A 21,063-nucleotide genomic window follows, 5' to 3' on the forward strand; every position below is an offset into this window, starting at 1 on the left:
GGACTTTGCTGACCCAGCATTGACCCTGTTGCATTGTGTCTTCTTGTTCCTCCTGAATAGACCCTACACCCCCCTCCTCCTCCTCCTCCTCCTCCTCCAATGGAAGGGAGATGTCCTCTCCACTGCTCCCAACTCCTACTTCTCTTTGTGTTTCTCTGTTATTTAAACTCTGTGCCAGGCTGCTATCTGCCTGTGCAGTGGCATCATTGCCTTTAGCCTGCTGACTCCTGAAGCACCAAAGCTGATTATAATCATGCTGCTTTGAGTCTCTATCATAACTTATAACGCTTAACTTCTCCCCTTCAAAGAAACTCAAACACAATTAGAAGAGTTAGGCTACATTTGAAAATGATGAGCAATCTGTTTTGTGATCTGGCCCTTAAGAACTAGGGGCAAGCAGACAACCGTGAACAGCGTTGAGCCCTATTGCGACAAATACACAAATCACCATATACTTCCTCACCGCTCATCCAAGAATAACCACACAACTTGAGTGTTTTGTTTCTACACTAAACAAGTCCTCATGGAGTTCAGGAGACTTTTCCAGGCTTCTCTGCCATTTTCTCATTAGCAGCATGAAAGAACCCTGCCGGAATCTCCACTGGTGCACGGACACAGCTGTGAGCTTTCGAGTTTGAGCAAAAGTTTTGCTCAATAACAATTCATAAAAGAAGCGAGCACATTAATTACTGAATTTGATCTCGCTGGAGAAAACCTCTGAGAATTTAAAGTTAGCAAAGATAAGGGGGACATCAAACAGCCACATGTGTTTGCTTATTTTTAAAAAAGCTGGGACTTGTTATCAGGGCTGGGCAGGACTTTAGGCTCCACACATCTTGTTGTTGTGGAGCCTTTCTAGTTTTGAGTGTGCTGAGGAGATGGGGGTGGTGGTTAATGGCAGTAGTGGTGTGTGTATGAGTGTATGTGTGTGTATGTATGATGGGACTTGAACCCTGCTGCTACCCCCCCCCCTGCACAGGCCCTGTCTGGATGGGTGCCAGAAGTTCTGAACTAATATTCACAATAATGTTCCTGCTCCGAGGGGCCAGCGACAGAAAACACTGTGGAGTGGTGCCAGCTTTTACTCCCCTCCTGTTCTCCTCTTTCCACTGCCCCACCACACCTCCCTCAGCTCTGGGAGTCTTTCTTTCTGTAGTTCTACCCTTCTTGCTCTCTCGTTGACCATTTTTAAAGCGTATGGCAGAATGAAGTGTGTTTATTGATGTAATGTACAGTATGTGTATTTGCTGCATCCCAACACTGTTATTACAGCACCATAAAGTCTAAGTATGCACACAATTGATAGTCTATTTCTTAAAGATTATTTTTGGGATTTTTGTGCCTTTATTTTGATAGGACAGCTAGGTGAGAGAGGGGAGAGAGAGGGGGAAGACATGCCGGAAATCGTCACAGGTCAGACCTGGACCCTGGACATTTTTTTTTAAGATGATTTTTTTGGGCATTTTCAGCCTTTATTTTATCAGGACAGCAGAAGACATGAAAGGGGAGAGAGAGGGGGAATGACATGCAGCAAAGGGCCGCAGGTCGGAGTCGAACCCCGGCCCACTGCGTCGAGGAGTAAACCTCTATATATGGATGCCCGCTCTACCAACTGAGCTATCCAGGCATCCCACCTCAGTGAATTTTGTTGCCACACTTTAACAGATATATGTTTATTTTTTAAGATTATTTTTTGGGGCTTTTTATGACCTTTAATCGACAGAATAACTTTAAGACAGGAGAGGGGAGAGAGAGTGGGGACGACATGCAGCAAAGGGCTGTGGGTCGGATTCGAACCCCCCAAGGACCCAGCCCCAGATAAATGTTTTAAATTGTTTTGTTATATGGAAAATACATAAAATATTTGAAATTTAAATTTTACTTAAGCTTGTACAGTATAAAATAATGCCAATACATGACTGTTTACAGCTAGGAGACAAACTTAATTATTACAACACACATAAAGCTACAAAGACAGGATATGCCAATCAGTGCCCTATATATCTACATGTTTACTGTAAATCTGACCTCTCTTCCTCTTTATTGAGGACGTTTTTGTTTAGCATAAGGTGTCATAAGATGGTGTTTCTTTTGTATGAAATAGTTGAGCAGTTTTAAAATTGAACCAGCAGTTTGAGCAGATGATTTAATATCAAGTGATTTGATCAAGTGATAAGACATTCACATGTCTTATGTTGCATTCATGTGGTGTCAGAATAATTGGAAAAAAAATTTCAGACTGAGAAAATTCACATGAATACCGCCTCAAGTCTGAAAAAACTATTCGGAAAGTTGACAACATTTTTGCAACACGATTTGCCCTCATATTACGCAGTAACATGATGGACAAAAGTAAAAGTAAACTTGTTATTAATTCAATTTTTGCTCACATGTAATTTGGTATTTGGTAACCATCAGTTGCTGTCCACGTAGAGTTACCTGGATTAGTTAGAAACGCTATTTATTAGCATTAACCCTGATAAAAAGTCAGGTTAAGCAATATTTTAGTGGTTTTAGGTAACCTTACTACTTGCCAGACCACTGTAATAGGTGACCAATTGCTGCATTTGTTATTAAGTTAACAGTATTCATGACATCTGGTCAAATTCCAAGGTTCACCTTAGCCAGTCTCCATATGTCACAGTTTCTAAATTCTCTAAATAAAGTGAGGTTCATGTACTTATGTGACCCGAGCAGTGATCCCTGAATGGTAATTCTGTCTCAGACTCGTATTGAATATGGCCTTTGGCTCACTTCACAGCACACCAGTGGAGAACCAGTGTTTTATTGCACTCTTTATATGTGTGCTGGTGTATGTGAAGCATGGAGACAGTAATGTACTGTATCTCCTCTGAGCCATCTCCTCCAACTACTCTTTATGGACCCTAATCACACCAGAGGCATTTATCTAAGCATTGTGTATGTGTTTGTATGCATGTAGAATGTTTGTGTGTGCAGGTTGGGTTGTCTATGTCCATGCATGTCTGCATGTGTAGGTCCATGTGTACTGAATGTGCGTGTGCATGTTGATATGTGTATATCAGAGGCATGCTACTGCTGCACTTCACCTCCCTCAACCACCCTGCTGGTTGTTTCATTGATGGCAGAATGCATCATGCCCCCCGCACCCCAAAAAAACTGATGATGCTGTCACCCCGAAATCCCTTTTGTAGCCTTACCATTGGGAATCACCATAAATAACCATGACATCATCCCATTCTTATCTATGGGACGTCCCATGCTGATCGATAGCATGGCTCCTGCACTGTAAATAGCTTCTAATGCCCCATCTTCCCCTTCAAATAGGTCTACATTATTTATGATGGCTGTTAGGTTACCAGTCTGGGACACAATTTATTTCACCCCACCCCTGCTCCTATTATACCGCTGCTTTTGACTCTTGATGGGGAGATTGGGCCATGTGTTGGGAGATTGGGAGGAGACATTCATTGCACAAAGAAAAAAAATACATATGCCTGTGTTCTCAGAAAGCACCCACAAACACACATCCACCTTAAAATCCTAGAGAGGTCCAAAAGGCTCATCACCAGGATGAGGTTGTGAGAGGAGGACGGAGGAGGATGGAGGAAAAATGAGGAGGAGCGAAAGTGGACCTGAGTGCTGCCTGGTCCCACCCTGTGGTAACGATGGGACATCCGTTACTCAGATGACAGTGAGAGTGGCAGGCCTATTTGCGCGGCCGCCGGCGTGCTGTGACGGATTGGACAGACAGAGCGGTTGGAGGCTGCGTGGAAATGACAGGCTGCATTTCCATTTGGGTGAAAAATCTGGCTAACGTGGCTGGGTGGGTGAAGAGAAAAGGGGACACATGGGCTGGCCGGGGCCCAGCCTGTCTGCTGTGTACTTATTGGTTGGTCAGTCTACTTTTTAGTCTGTCTGTCTCTTTTCCTCTGTCTACTGATTTGTGTGTCAAGTGCCCATCTGTTTGTCTTTCTGTGTACTGCTAATTTCCCTGTTAGACACGTGAAAGCATGGCCCAACCATTTAGTAAAAAATATTTCCACACCCAATACAGTTTTCATTTAAGGTACTTGGTGACAGCAACAGTCCCAGAAAAATAATGTATTTGTATTTGTAGTTAAATATAGATAGATAGTAGTTGCATAGGTGCAAAATATTTAACTACCCCACACATAGTCCCACACATGGGAATAATATGTCTATAGTGCATGTGTAAGGATATGTGTGTATGTCAGTGTGTATATAAATTAGTCTGCGTGCATTTGCGGAGCTCTGCCAGCTCGATGCTGTTGGATTGAGACAGACATGGCAGAGGATTATAGGAATTAAGTATATCAAAGAAACTGCTTCTCATAGACACTAGAATAACACACCATTTCATATTCATCATTTAACACAAACACAAGACCATACACTAAGCAAGCAGCCTTCCTGTGAAAACTTTTATGCCTAAAATGTTGGGGTTTGGGGATTTATTTCAACAGGGGTAGAAATACAGACGTTTTGCTGAGGTGGACAGCTTACTAGTCAGAGAAGAGGGGCAGCAAAGTATTATTCTCCAAGCAAAACCCAGGGGTTTGTGTGAGAACGGCCTGAGGAATGTTCATCCTCACGCCTCATTGGTGTTCTCATTGCTGTGCGCAGATCGAGCAGTAGAGATGGGACACCCTAGATTTACGGGACGTGTCAGAAGCTTCACATCCTCAGGCCCCCTGGGGCCAATCTCCTGTCTTGATCTGGCCTGCAAGGAAAACAGCCGTCCCTCACAGGCTGACATTGAGGTGGAGCCATCCAAACACACAGGGAGGACGGAGACTGGTAGAAATAAGGAATGTAAAGAAGGGAGGGAGGGACGGAGTGATGGAGGGAGGCCACCTTTGGTGAGGGCCGCCACAGCTCTGGCAGTCTGATTCTACCCACATCCCTACACAGTGATGAAATCGCCAAGTTGGGCTCCTGCAGAAACTGAAAGCTGATGACTTTATCTTCGTAAAGTAATAACAATGGGAAGTTTCCACGGTGAGGTATATAAACAAACAGTGGCTGATCTGATCGAGACCTGCTGTCCAACAGGTGTTCTCATTCAGTAGCTATTATCCATAGTTCAGTCATAGCATTGTTAAACTTACTTAATAAGAGAGGAATAAAGTGTGTGTGTGTGTGTGTGTGTGTGTGTGTGTGTGTGTGTGTGTGTGTGTGTGTGTGTGTGTGTGTGTGTGTGTGTAAACTCTTACTCTCTTCCCCCCACAATCTTTCTCAGCATTGCTCATAAACCTCAGAATCCTCAAAGAGAGGAGAGGTTCTGGCTGCTTAAAGCCCACAAAAGCCTTTTTGTCCCCTGCCGGAACTGGTAGCTGTTAAGGAAGTGGAGCCCGGTGCCAGCAGGATGATTTATGGCTCTGTGTTCTGGGTGGTGGTTGGACCTGGTCCCACTGTCACTCAGGGCCAGAGAGAAGCACTGTATGGCCCAATCAGAGGTTGCCCAGAACTCTAAAGACATTACAATGCCTGTCATAAAGTGGCTTGGAGGGAAGGGAAGAGATCATAAAACAGCTTGCAGAAAGAGTTTGGAGGAGAGAATACGTATGACACGAACCCTGCTCTCAGAGACTCTGGCCGGTCTGTCTTGGCATCCTCTCCTCTCCTCTCCTCTCCTCTCCTCTCCTCTCCTCTCCTCTCCTCTCCTCTCCTCGGCTGATGACAAAGCGTAATTTCGGCTGAGAAATTGATTTTGCAACTTTTTTCTCATCTGTGCAGAAGACGCTAACTCGTTAGGACTTCACAGGGCTTGCCAGGACTGGAGACAACAATTAGTTTGTTGGAGATGTCAGAAATGGCCACTGAGTTTTGCAGGAAGAAATCCTTTCTGACGGATTGGTGCTGACAGCGCAGGCCCGACGAGGAGGAAGCGACAGACTCCCAGAGCGCCCTGTGTAGTGGAGGAACCTTTGGGCTGCATTAACCCTTATCTGTGAGCACCGACAAACAAAGTTCCCTCGCTGACTACCTGCTGTAGCCTGAAAAATCCTATTACAGACTGCAGGGGGACACTTGGGAACACTCCACCGGGAAATCTGTCTCCCTCGGCACGTACCAGAGACAGGACATTGAGTTCTCTCTCCACCTCTTCAGCTCATTCTGCCTCTCTTTCATTCACTCTGACTGATTTAGTCTTTCTCTCTTGTACTCTTCCCTCCCCTTTATCTGTCTTTGGCTTTCTTCTGCCTCATCTATCACTCTTGTTTTCACCCTGTCTTAGTTGTCTAGTTTGCCTATCCTATCTTCTCACAGACTACCCCCTCAGTAGCTGTGCATACGCATGTTTTAAGTCCCCAGTCACCCCACCACTCTCTCCCAGGAGGAGAAACACTATCTATTCCCCACCATCTTTGCATGAGTGAGCTGCATTTATCTGTGGATTTAAGGGTGACTGCCATGTGTAGAGCTCAATCTCCTGCCCTATGGGTTAGGGTTAGTTTAACGTCTAAAGTTTAGAAAACTATAATACAAAACACATGAGCATACAGTATGCTGGATGTCTAATCCAATATATCCCGTAAGCATTCCCTTTTTATTGCTCAATTTACATCTTCAAACAATGAACAATGCTGAGTATGAAAGAGATACCCTGCAAAAGCTGCTGTAATGTAGTTAGAATAACATTCCTGAAGTCACTTTGAGTGTAAACAAGAAATGTAACTCTGCAGAAAACAAATGAAGTCTGATTTGCAGCATATGTAGCCTATAGTGCAGCATTGAGAGTTCACTTTAGAGGGAACACTTGCAGAAGAGTAGTAGTTATTATGTTTTGTACATTTTCTGTACCGTCACTCAAACATTTCTTCCATGAAAGTTTCAAGTGATTCTGATCTTGTTACTAAAGCTGTACAAGCAGTAAATTTTTCCCTTCTTTCAAAAGATAGTATTTTCTACTCAGTTCTTATTATAGAAAAAATGCATGTTTATTCTCAATATAATTAAACATCCCCTATTGTAATTATGCAATGAAAAAAATTGATGGACTGTATCATTATAATGCAACCTGAGATTGTGGGTTATTACCATGGTAATTAATCCCATTAAATACAAGAGCCACACTAATTTAAAATGTGACCTTCAAAAACTGTACAAACTATTAACAAATCCACTGTTAGTTAATTAGCACTCGGTGCAACAGTAGGCCAGAAAACTGCTTTTGATTGCAGAGTGATGCCAACGTGAGTGTGGGCAGGAGCATATTGTTGTGTAAAACGTAATGTGATAACACATATTCAGATCTTAAGCAAATATAATAATACCACAACGTAAAAATACCACATTACATGTAAAAGTCCAGCATTCAAAAGTACCCTTAACGCACAATAATACAATTTGTATGTGCACATCAGTATTAAAAGCAAAACCTATTTTAAGTATTAAAACAAACAGTACTCATTATGCCGACTGGCCACTCCCAGAGCATTATATTCTCATATATGATACTATTTTATTATGATTACTGATATATTAAGGTAAAAGCAGGATTTTAAGGTTGTAGCTGGTTGAAATGGAGCTAAATCTGCCCACTTCTGTTGGGTAGTTTAGTACAGATGCTGTGTAGAATCAGTTGAATGACCTGTATGTTACTTTACATGAGGAACTGCCACCATGAAACTGAACTATACATGAAACTAACACTGCTGTTAGTAATAATACTGCCAATACTAGTAGTACTAAGAGCGTGCTAGGTTTCATCACCTTTGTATTGAGTACTACTACATGTGTGACACAGTGCTTTGTAGAGTAAAGTATCCATCAGCCAGTGTAGACGTGACATACTTATTTATCTTATCTATTTATCTTATCATTTAATAAAGGTGTGTCAGGAAGCAGGATGCCATCACCTCACATGCAATACCCTCCCTGAGCAACCTTCTGTCAATCATTTGCTCCTTAGCACTCTTTGGCTTTTTGCACTTACTTCCTAGGCCACATCTGAGGGGACCAGACAGGGCCAGCTCACAAATATTGACTTTCCAATAACATAAGAGTGCACAGCAGCCTATCATATGGCTTAAATTAAAGCATTATGACATAATAGAGCAAAGTCGGGGTTAAGACCTCATTACTGCCACCCGGGGCCTCTGCTTTCTCTCTCTCTAAACCTAGCAGCTCTCAGTTCTGGTTTTGGACCTGCTCCACTCTAATTGGAGCGGCAATATGAAGTAATTGGAAGAGGGGTACGATGTTACTGTGCTGAATGTGGCCTGGCCTGCGTTTTTTAGCTCTTAAGCCAGTAAAAAGCTCTCAAACCAGACCGCACTGTCCCATTACCCTTTGAACTGCAGCGCAGAGACAGAAGAGACATTTAAACGTGAGTGAACACACACACGCACGCACGCACGCACACACGCACGCACGCACACTGTGTGTAGGTTATAATAGCCGTGAGAGAGTGAGGGAGAGTCAGGCTAAGAGGACAGAGGGCCCTGGCTTGTGCCTGTTTGCGCAGCTCTGACCACAGACACAGAGAAAGTGGTTTCGTAGAGCAGCATTAGCTCTTGATTATTTGCGTTAACCGGTACTTAGATTTACTGCCTTGGTAATGCGATTTGACTGGTAGTTAAGAACTAGCAGCAACTCGGGGCAGGAAAGCCAGGACAGAGTTGCTGTTCCCTCTCTGTGTCCCCGGACTGGACCAATAAAAAGCCTGCAACTCTGCCCCTGAGTCGCTGTCTCTCCCTCTCTCTAACCCTCCCCATTGGGAAGACATTTGGAAACAATCAGTAGTCTGTTTTAAGGGAAGGCCCTTCCCCTATCAATTCCCCTCGATAAGGTATCTATGAGCTTGGCTCTGTGGCCCTGCACACGGAATTCATCACCTCTGTTTCCTGTACGCTGTTTAGGGGTCCCCTCATTTTCACTCCTATCTGTGCAGAGTGCAGGGGCACGTTTTTAGTGTGAGTGTGTGCGTGTGCGTGTGTGTGTGTGTGTGTGTGTGTAAAACTAGGGGATTTATGGTGTTAGTGTATTTTTGTGGGTACGCATACACATTCCAAACACGCAGTGCTGCAGCCCTTTTTTGTCCAGGGGAGTTTTGTAGACAGCTGACGAGGTGCGTTTGATTCGAGTGCTCCTATGTTGGGGGGAGTCAGTAGCTCTTGCACATTTTCCTCACTTCTTTCCTAATATTACCTCAGTACCTTCACCACATTTACTGCCTATAGAGTTGCAAATTAAAAGGCGGTTGTATCACATTTTTATTAAAGGTTCATTTAGAACAGTTTAACCTTAAACAAATAGCTTTAAGGCTCTTTAGTAGGCAACATAAAAAATTTAATTCTTGCGTGGTAATTAATTCAAGCTGGTAAACTTTGCTACATGAAACTTTCACTTCTCTCACATTTTACTTCCCTCTGTAAAACATTGAATAACACAAAAATGTCTTAGAAGTAATGGCTTAGACAGCGACTTTAAAGCTTTCTTGTTCCAGCAAGTCTTGCAGTGTACATCTTCCTCAGAGTATCCAGAGAACTATAACAGCTGAGAATAGATGATGTAAATGTGTGTTATGAGGCCGTGGCATTTATATCCCGCCGATGAGTCAATGCACCTGCACATAAATTCTATTATATCTGTGGCTGTCTAGACATTTGTCATTGTGTTATTGAGTTGGCCCTGCATGTGTTTCCGATCAGCCTCCTTTTTTCAGCTCAGAGTGTTATGTGTGTGTTGTGACTCTCACCGTGAGCTATCAGCTAGTCGGGTCAGATATAATGGGGGGAGAAACATGTCCCCCCTCTGAGCTTTTCAAACAGGTGAACTCCTCCTTCCTCATCGCTCCTTTTCCTGAACTCCTTCAATCAAACAAGTTGTTCTATTCACTTCAGATCTAATAAGGCCCGTGACCTTTGCCCTGCTTGGATGGACCCCTAATGAGAGCCTCCTTCACCTGGTATTGTGCTGCTGGCTACACCTTCCAACTGGCATAGCCCCCACTCACGCCCGCCTTTGTCCTTCTGCAATTCACTCTGACTTTGTTCAGTTAGTTAACATAGCTTCCTCTCCCTGCTGGGAACTCAGACAGAGAAGGAGGGAGGAGGGTGTGAGAAGGAGAAGGGGGAGTAGCGCTAAGGAATGAGGGGGAAATCAAAAATGAGTATAATTTTTTTTCTTCATCCTTTTTAACTGGGAGAGAAAAAAAAACTGATTTGACTGACCCTTCACTCATATAGGTAAATCATCTGACACTTTATCTCACAACCTCTCTTTATGAATTTGCCTCATCCCCCCTCATCCCCCCCCTTCCCTCCCACACACACACACACACACACACACACACACACAGACAAACACAAGCCACAACCAGCACCAGCAAACAACAGATTAACCCAAAGAAAGGGATTACAATCAAATGAGAAGGCAGGGAGACGGACCCCCAGCTTGTTTTGTCTTTGGGATTTTTGAATGGACATCACTCCCGTCCAAGACAATCAAGCTCCAGTTACACTGAATGGGGAGCTCATCTCCCTCACAGACACCAGGAGAGACAAAAGCAGACACAGACACACGTGGCTGAAGGCATAATGGGGCTGCACACTCTGCACCATGTAAAGGAAGTTAGAGGCCAGGGGTGTTTTGGTAGCTCAGCAGGTTAAGGCACATTATATATTTACTCACTAGGATTGGGGCCAATGTACTGTAATCCAATCAATCCTAGAATTGATTAAATAGAAAACTATATATAAACTATAACTGTTCATCAAAATAGCTGACAGTCTTCGGTCTTACCCACAATTTCCACCAACTGCGGAACGGCTGCGGATCAACTCCGCTGCATATTGGCTCCATGCTCCGCCGTCCTTCAATACTCACCAGGTCCGGATTTGTTGCGGAACGGCTGTGGCCATGACTGACAGCTCAAGTCACGAGGACCCACAAGATCTCGCGAATTCACGTATGATCGCGCGATATAACAGGATGTAGTTTCTATAAACAGAACCACAAAACCAACAACAGTTTGTTTCCATCCAGAGGAGTAGAGGGGAAACAACTCTGTGCTGTGTTTTCAAGGTGTAGTGCAGGGAAATATGATCCGCCGTGAGCACGGTGTATTTTATTTTGATAATTAAATTAACCGGATGTTTTATTTTGTTTCTGTGCTCGACTTCCTGTCCCGCACAATCTGCCCTGTGCTGAATTGCTGCGGAGCTCTACGGCATCCGTCAAAAATAGAAGCTCTGTGTATCTGCTCCGGAGGGCTGCGGATCGCCGGAGCTGGGACAGAGTCGGAACGCAGTCGTTCCGCAGTCAGAGGAAATACACACATTGACTTTAATGGAAACCTATTGACTTCGCCACCGTTCCGGAGCTGGTGGAAATTGCGGGTTAGGAAGACTTACTGTGACTGGTTGTTGTGACATATGGTATTTTAGACATTTGAGATGATTATTGTGATGGTAGTAAATCAATCAGAATCCGTTTTAATGGCCAAGTGTAAAAGTGTAAACACAATTTGACTCCAGCTTTTTTGTGATACAGTCAGTTTGAAGCATTTTATACAACCACAATTACCAGACAAGAATGTCCACAGAGCATAATTCTGCAAAACCCCAGATTACATTCTATGCCAACAAATGGTTTTACTTCACATGCTACCATTTTCACATTCTACAGTATCTGCCCATCACATCTACAGTACATCATGGATAAGGTTAAGAAAATATCATGGTTATGGCAAATAAACTATGATCAAGTAATAGTTAGGGCTAAATCATAAATTGCAGATTATTTGAATGTGAATGTGAATGAGTATGATACTCATTTATACTATATAGATAAGGAATCAGATCATACACTGCAAGCATCCAGTTAAACTGACTTAGATAGCAGGGTGAAAGGTAGACTAAGCCTTAACCTAGTTCTGTGTTTGTGGTGACTGTCCGCATGTTTAATTTAATTAGAACATTGTAACTACAGTATAGGGTCCGTGTACTTGGTGGCCAATGGATTTTCGTTTTGAAAGGAAAAAACAAAAACGAAAAACGGCCAGTTTCCCAATTACCATTAGTAAATAGGAAAACAAAAAACGGAAAACAACCCATTATTCGTTTTTTGTTTTGATATTAAAAAACGGAAAACGAAAAACAATCTCGTTATCCGATTGTCTTTGATGTATTTGTAGATGGAACTCGGAAATTAAAATACGTGTGTATAAGTTGTATTTGTCAGTACACGATCCGTTCTGCCTGCACGATCCGTTCTGCACATGCGCAAAATGTTCGCGCATGCGCGGATGTACGAGGATTTACGACACTGCACGATCTGTTCCACGCTTCCGGTCGACAGCCAAGCTAACGTTAGTTTAGCTAACAGCTAATTCGGCTAACCGCTAGCTGACAGCTAGATTCAGTCTAAAATAACGTTAACTCAAACGTAATGGGAAAAGCAGGCTACAGCTAAATTAAGACTTCACAGTAATAACAATAAAGACAAGTATTGAGTGATTGTATTTTAAATGAGCACAAGTAAAGTAGAACTGACGTAACAGCTGTTATGTTAGGTGTTTGTTATATATGTCAACGTTTATTTTCAAGTTTTATTTTGAGGGTCTTTTAAAGTTATTACATGCTGTCTCAGCTAGCAGTTAGCCGAATTAGCCGTTAGCTAAACTAACGTTAGCTTGCCTGTGGAGGCTAACGGCAGACCGCTACAATCAGCTAGCGGTTAGCCGAATGAGCCGTTAGCTAAACTAACGTTAGCTTGCCTGTGGAGGCTAACGGCAGACCGCTACAATCAGCTAGCGGTTAGCCGAATTAGCTGTTAGCTAAACTAACGTTAGCTTAGTATATATATATATAAATTCAAATTACTAGACAAAAAATTATATCCTGAGAAAAGTGGATTTTGAGGGGTATAGCTCCATAGAGTCCCATTCATTCTGCACTGGCCTGTGAGCGCCCCCTATTTGGAACTCTGGTGGAACTGCAACCAGTTCAGAAGCCGGAAGTAACGAGAGAGTGGTACTTCTTCCCTTATTAGAAATTCTTTGATATAAGTAACATGTGTCAACACTTTACGACCAAACATTACAACTTTTTTATTAAATCTTTTTTTATTAAATCTTTATTATACAATAGTTATAGCTACAAACATTCAAAACTTGTCACTGATCCAAAACTGTGTAGCGACATCATTGTTGTGTTGTTTACGTTAATGTTTGTACCTTTAATACTTCGTCTTGACTAATAACCATAGACTGTCTATTATTAATGCGATGAAGTGTAAACGTACATAAGTGTCCTTTTGAAGATGGGATGACAGCTCTCCCAGCCACCACTGCTGTATACCACTATAGTAGCTACATGCTAACGGCAGTAAACACTTTAGTAGCTACATGCTAACGGTCATCTTAGCTGGCAATGTTGTTAAATTCTCCCCAATTCCGGGTCACATTCCTGCTGAAACATGTCCAATTGTGTAGTGTTTGGTCTGCGATTTTTGACGTTAGAAAGTGCTGCTTCGTTCCACTACAATCTAACGTTAGCATACTCATAGCTAACTAAAGTTGCAAAGAAATGACGAAACGTAAAATTTGAAGCCTTTATTTAATTTGCTACATGGTATTGTACTGGATGGCCGGACGACCCTCCGTATATCATTAACAGATACTTTAGGAAACTCCAGCAAACACCTTGTAAACTTCATCTTTGCCATCATAACGGTCTACTGTCACTGTCTAATGTTTTCTTCCGGTAACCGGGAATGTCCAAACATCCTTACGCCAATGCATGCATAGAGCTGTGAAGTTTGCCGGTGTTCGTACAAGCGTAGAACTGATCAGGCAGTGCACAGAACGGATTTTACAGGCGGTACGGATCGGGTACTGACAAAGGAATAAGATTTATACACACATTTTAATTTCCGAGTCTACAAATACATCAAAGAAAATCGGATAACGAGATTGTTTTTCGTTTTCCGTTTTTTAATATCAAAACAAAAAACGAATAATGGGTTGTTTTCCGTTTTTTGTTTTCCTATTTACTAATGGTAATTGGGAAACTGGCCGTTTTTCGTTTTTGTTTTTTTCCTTTCAAAACGAAAATCCATTGGCCACCAAGTACACGGACCATATAGACAAGTTAAAACCCACTTCAACCTGAGTCCATCCTATACCCTCAGACCTCTTAGTCTAAATTCATATTCTATGCTAAGCCTTGGTCTTAGCCCTAATCCATCACCTCCAGTAGTTATTTTACCCTCAGGTCTATCAAACTACATGTCCTAACTACTAGTCTTACACAGCTCAGAAGTGAAGCTGTATTTATAATTAAAGAATGTATAATTAAAGGACATGTGCTTCCTCTGCAGCACAATTCAACAATCCCTTGTCCACATTCTGTCTACATGGTGACACATTTCCCTCCTCACACTATCCGGTCTCACACAACAGATTTTAATGGTCTTTATTGTCTTCTTTACAATTCATGAAGTGCCAATGAGACCCAAGTGTATGCTATGAACAGCTACTTCATAATTACACAGTGTCTTAGCAGCCAGTTAGTGCTCTTCTCATGAGAGAAAACAGGTCCCACGATGATGTCAGCGCAGCCGTTGTATCCATGCAGCACAATGCATTGACAACTGGCATTCACATTGCCTTTGCAGACGCAGGACTTTTCCACTTTGAATTTCTGAAGAAAAACTATATGTGTGTGTGCATGCGTGTGTGTGAAAATGTGAAGATGTGTGTCCATTGAGAGGTGCGTGAGTGACAGAGAGGTTCATCCCTAGCGCCTGCCTTTCTAAGCGCTGCTGTGGGCAAGGCCATCTCAGCTGACAGTGGATGGGATGTGGCAGGGGCTCGGGGATTAAGGGGCTTTTAGGAGGGCCGAGAGTGGCTCTTTCTCCCTGTGACAGAGAGAGGTGACAGGCCGTCAGCGCACAGGGGACAGGCGGACAGCGAGCCAGACATCTGCATTCATTCAGGACAGCGGCTTATCCGTGCACAAAACATACGCCCTCTCGAAACGCCCTCCATCCACACTCTCACACTCTGTCTTACACACACATGCACGCATAAGGGTGCATGTGGACACACATGCAACACACAAAATCCTGTTCAGTTCACACTGTCTGTACATATAAAAGGGAAAATGGCAAAAGAAGTAACTACTAACTTATATAAAGTATAAATTATTATTATACAATTGAACTACAGTTGCAAAACTGCCTCAAAAACCTTGCATGTTAGATTTTCTTGTCGTTTCCGTTGTTTTGTAAATATGAAAATCACCTGCTGGCACCATAACCACAGGCTCTATGAACTAAAGTTTCATGACAAAATGTCTTTTTGGAATATTAAATTAAAAGTTTATGATCCAACACTTAGTATTACAGTACAAACACACAATACAAACTTCTCAGTAGATCGTTAGAAATGCAAGAATTTCAGCTGACAACAGTTGAAATGATGGGTCTCCTCCCGGCCAGGCAGCTGCCTCTCCTCCTTCCATCCTCCCATCCTCTCATGACCGGGGAGGTTCAGGAGACAGGCAGAGCCAGGAAAGGCCCTGCCCAGCCACCTAATCCTCTACTCCCATTCACCATCACTGCTAATCTCCCTCACCACCTCCCCACCACCACCACCACCACCACTACCACCAACACTATCGCCTCCACCTCCACCTCCGCCTCTCACTCAAGAAGTGCACAAAGGCCCTAAAGCGCCCCTGTCCCGCCCCACTCACCATCCCACCCCTTCTCGCACCCCTAACCTGCTCCGCCCATCGCTCCTACAGCAGGAGGCACCCAGTTTTCTAAGCCCAGGACCCATAATCCCGTGGGGCTGATTTGAGTGAAGATTTTCAATGTGCCTAACGACTCAGAGAGAGAGAGACAGCAGAATATGGACTGGTGGGCATCCACGCGTTAAGACTATTTTCAAGGAGAGAATACATGCAAATACTATGGGCAAGTGCAGGCCACCTCATCGCCATTCTGTCATATGAAAGAATGCAATATTTTACAGTTCATGGTTTATTTTAATTTCCATTATTTAAGTGAAATTATTAAATAAATTCTGGGAAAACAAATTGAGTACCTAACCCTCTATTATTTGAATTTTCACCTGTTACATGAATTGATGCCAAATCTAGTCTGGTTTCAGTTTACACTTGAATTTGTTGAACTGAAAGTAAATCTTCAGTCAAGAAAGTGGTTGGGAGAAAATATTTATACTGACACAGTTAAGATTTGACATAAAGAAATTCATAAAGAAATCCTTAACACATAAAGACATCCTTAACACAAACACAATTCACTCTTATAAAAAGCATAAACTTACCAAAAGCACTCATTAATAGATTTGTCTCAGCTCACAAACACACAAAAATACACACATGCACATGCACACAATGAGCATTATGACTACTGGCACAGTCAGCACTCCATTTCTGCATACGACTGTGTACTGTAGGTGAGCGTCACAGCCTGACAGACCCCTCACTGCTGCCTCTCTACCGCTTATTTACTGAAGCTATCTTTCCCATAAGTCACCATTCCTGTATTCATAAAGCATCATGGACGCCATAACTCACCCTACCCCTTTATGAATAAAGCCCCCAAATTTATGGTGATGGCTCTGAGGAACTGTGGCCTCCCTGGTGACAAACTTCCCCCAGTCTGTCACCACTGGCCTGGGCCGCTCAGGGCCCTCCATCAAACGCTCCAGATGGGAGCGCCACTTTAGCGTTCCCCGGTCGGTGACATCACCTCACTACGCTGCATGGAATTGATGATGAAAGCAAACATATCTATCTTAACTCACATTTGCCAAATCAATTTTATTTTTACAGACCCTCCGCAGGCTTATTGGCATATTGACGGTTTGCAGGCGGGAGGGGGGGTGAGCAATGGGCGAGGGATGGTAAACGGGTGGGCATGGGAGAAGAGGGGGGAGGGTCAGGAGGGCTTAATGGCGTTTACCATATTTAATGCAGAGGGATGTCATCACTGAATATCCATTCTGAATAATGTGGCATTTCATCATAAATTCTTTACAACTTATTTACTTAATGGAAAGAGTTATGGCTCGCTGTCAGGGTGGTAATTAAACATTGTGATACAGTGCTGCCTCGCCAGGATCCCATCTTTCCCCTCAATCCCCCCCACCCGCCTGCCCCCAGACACACACATATGCACACTCACATCCCAGCTCCTCAGCTTTTTAAATACATATTATTATTCAAGCTACCCATAAATTACCGCCGGATTAAAATTCATGAAACCTCTTTTTCCTTTATTTCCTTCCCTGGGAAAAAGAATAACCCAGAGAGCTTGTTCAATCAGCTGTAAATCTCTTAGAGAGAGAGAGACTTTTTTTTATTAAGATTATTTTATTATTTTATAAAAATGGGTTGAATGAGTTTTTCCTTACTTTCAATTTAACAGACATTTATAAATTTTGTCTCACCCGGTAGTTCATAATTAGGGAGAAGTTGTTTCTTGGAGAAATGTAGTCCAGAGTGAAACAAAAAATATATATATTTTGGTTTGGTCTGAGCCAAAACCACTGAGTCAGAGCTGATGGGCTGGGGTAACGCTCAACAGTATGATGCAAAGCCAACGAGCACCAGTCCAAATCCCAAACTATTTAAATGAGCCGAATGTTGATACTTTACCAAAACGTTCTCAGTCAGCGTAACAGTGCAGCATTGAAATGGACTTCAGTGTTAGGGAGACTCTAGTAAGAGAATGAATGCTGTATTGAAGAATATTTTGATTTAAACCTGTGACTTTTGCTTTATGAACTGCATGCTCAGCAGTTTTTAAATTAGTTTGGTTCTGTTCTACAAAAGCGACAGAACCTGAATATGAAGGACTAGATCCTCACATCCAAATTAGAGAGGATCTATTTTGGGAGACTTAATGAGGCTGATACTCTGCCAGCCCCTTCCTCCTACTCTATAAAACCAAACAAGCATGACACTGACGGAGACCACATCTAACCTTTCACCTTGTCCCGTGACCCTGCCTTCGATTGTTTGTGCCGGCTGACCAATATGTGATTTGCCAATGGCCGCACTGGGTCCCTAACCAGGATGAAAAAGGGATTTATAGCTTTTCATTTTAATTGAGTTAAGAGCACAACCTCGACTCCCTTTCTTTCAGTGGCACTGAGCTAACATTACATCACTGGGCAGCAAACGGCAACAACAGCCTTGTGGTCACTGGGCTAAATGTGAGCATGACGACATGGGAGGAAATGAAAAAAGAGGACTGATGTGAATGCTACAGTGTATATTGGCCAAGGAACCCCCCCCTTGTCAGAAAGTGCGCTACTTCTCTTGTAGAAAAACCTTGTAACTGCACTTTTCATGTTTATACTAGAACCAAAGCTTAAGCTCCGTTATGTAGAGCAAATGTCTTTACCCTAGCTGCCAAGTAATCCCAAAACCATTAAAAAAATATGGTGGCCACTGTAAAAAAAATAAAGTCTGTTTTCTGAATGTTTTTTCTTATTACTTATTATTATAACTACTTACAGTGTAAACATTAATTTCTGTCAATCGTAGTGACTGTGCAAATCAAGCATTTTGGATCACATTAAGAATTTGCACATGAACTCTTCTTCATTTAATATGTTCCTACCTCCCAGCCTTGAGTAGGGTCCTGGAGACAAGGCATGTGCTCTCCTTCATATGGTCCAAAGCGCTCCCCGACGTTTACCCTCCTGCGGCTCCAGATGCCAAAGCCTCCGCCCGGAACTGCTGACTCTCGCAGTTCAAAGTCCAGGGGAATGGCTACATCTTCGTGGGGTAAAAAGATGCTTGGGTGTTGGAATGACAAGGGGTCCTGGGGTGAAGAATCATCATCAGAGAGCAGAGGGGACACTGGGTCCTCTGCCAGGGCCGAGGAAGGTGTGGGATCACCATCAGAGCCACATACATCATCTAAGATGTCAGACGGGTAGAGGGCAAACTCATCGTCACCATCGCCTGTGAAAGACAGAGAGAGTCTCTATGTGAGGGCGATGCTCAGTGACGTCTTTGTGATTATCACAAATTAACACTGGCAACAGGTTATCTTTCCAATGTTCTTTGATACGTTTCTGCAACACTAACAATTGTGTAAAACATACAAAGTGTGCATGTATTAACTTTATCAGTTAGCAGAAGACAAGAGGTCCAACAAATGTGTAACAACATGTGACAAAGCCTTGATTCTGTTTTCATTGAACTCAGTAATAAAGAGCAGGAGAGCATAAAGGGAGCACACTTTTTTTTCTAATGTCAATGTTTTTCTTCTTTTTTTTTACTAGTTTCTAATCATTGGGCATGTTCCTCGCCTAGGAAACATCCAACAGACACATTTAAATTCATATCAAATTTTAAAATAAGACTTCACATGTCAAAAACGCATAGCAGCAACATGGTAAGTTTGTCATCTGTTTGTGCTGATGCCAAGGTTGGCAAGCGGGGTCTGCTCAGCATTGTAGTGCTCTGACTGTTTTATATTTCCTTTTCCTGAACTCTTTCTCCACTGTACAGTGAAAACAGAGGGAAGCATACTGGGGTTAATTGTGAATAGAGTGAAACAGGACATAGAAGTACGACCCTTGAACCCACACTGGGCTTCTTCAGAGTGGCACACGTGGCTGGTGAAGTCTAATGGTGGAAGAGGGATTGAGTCATTCACAGTGGTGACACATTGTGCAGGTGGATCAAAGTAGCACTGTTCCAAAGTCTCGGAAATAAGTGGAAAGAAAAAACGGATATATTTACATGCAAAGGCAGTCAGAAAGGCAGAAAGACGAGTTGGCATACAATTTGCTCCAAACAAGCAATAAGACAAATGCAAGAGCTAATGAAGAAGCCATCTAGGATGACAGACTGCCAGCCAGGTGTCACACGGAGAGATAGAAAGTCACTCAAAGGCGGAAATGATTCACAGGATGCTGCCGCTCTCCCAGTGGACATCTGAGAAGGGCAGCGCCTAACACAGGCTGACAGGCTACGGGGAGAGGGGGCTCTGCTAATGAGGCTCCACAACCCATCCCTGGGCTGAGGAACATTCCTGAAGGGCTGCCTGTGTGACACTGTACCGCTGCGCTGTCAGCCATGGAACCTTTGATCCACACAGATCGCCGCACACATTTCTTGTTCACTGGCCAAGAAGTAACCATGCTTCTGATTGACTGAACGGGTCACTGTGATTGGCCACAGGTGGTCATAAACTAACCTAACAGGTTAACTCAAGACCTGGACAAAGTCGTTGAACTTTTTCATGTGCTCTCACCTTTACACTGAAGAACAAGATAAGCCAAGTGCATAAATATCCTTAAAATATGTGCAAGGTCAAAGCACAATGTCTGGTGAAAAGGAACGTGAAACTGTTAACTGCCGCATGAGTAGCACAGGAGCTATTTTCCTGTGCCAGTTAAGAATCATAATTCCTGTCAAAATGTGTGTTTGCTGTGGGGAAGAAAATCTATGCATGACCACATTGTGCTGAATCAGCTGTCCATTACAGATATTTTTGCTGCATTTTCTGTGTTATGCTGTATGTTCGTGTATTTGTCGAACCAGATCTACAACTTAAGTGTTTCTCATAGTCATTGCCTGCAGCAATACCTGATCACAGTGTCAGTGAAACTATTGTGTTTGACACACTCACTGTGTGGGCCCTGCGTGTTTGAGGGGAAAGTCTTTTAAAGACTCTGCTGAGCCGGGCCGGGCATGAAACCCAATGTGGCTCTGGGAGTCAACGTAATGATTTTCAGCACGGAGTAACGTGGTTATAGTCCTGGATGTGAAGTTTGCCATATGGTAGAAGGACAAGAGCTTTTAAAGGTAACTGTATCCCTCCATTGCTGTTTCTCCTCTGACATTTCCCCCCTCACACTGGTCTCCAAGTTTATATTTGATTTAGACCAGAAATTCCCCCGGTCCAGTGGACTCAACGAGAGCATTTCATCTCATAAACATATATGTTTCTGTAAGGTAAACGTTAGCCGAAAGCAAATATGCTATGTTCAGAGTTTTAAAAATTGTGGTTTCATGTGCAGATGATTGATAAGTCAAAGACCGCAGCTGTGCTTAG

The 21,063-nt window shown here is 43.0% G+C and overlaps 1 protein-coding gene across 12 annotated transcripts in view; it reads right to left on the reverse strand.

Annotated features, from left to right (window-relative positions):
* mecom (MDS1 and EVI1 complex locus) overlaps window positions 1-21,063 on the reverse strand; it is a 135,666-nt gene that overhangs the window by 75,522 nt on the left and 39,081 nt on the right. For all 12 annotated transcript variants that reach the window (XM_031293205.2, XM_031293200.2, XM_031293203.2 and 9 more), the window contains exon 2: window positions 18,613-18,959. In XM_031293205.2, coding sequence (XP_031149065.1) covers window positions 18,613-18,959 — 347 coding nt within the window. The remainder of the gene's footprint in view (window positions 1-18,612; window positions 18,960-21,063) is intronic.

This window comes from Sander lucioperca, chromosome 5 (assembly GCF_008315115.2).
Source record: "Sander lucioperca isolate FBNREF2018 chromosome 5, SLUC_FBN_1.2, whole genome shotgun sequence".
NCBI lineage: Eukaryota > Metazoa > Chordata > Actinopteri > Perciformes > Percidae > Sander > Sander lucioperca.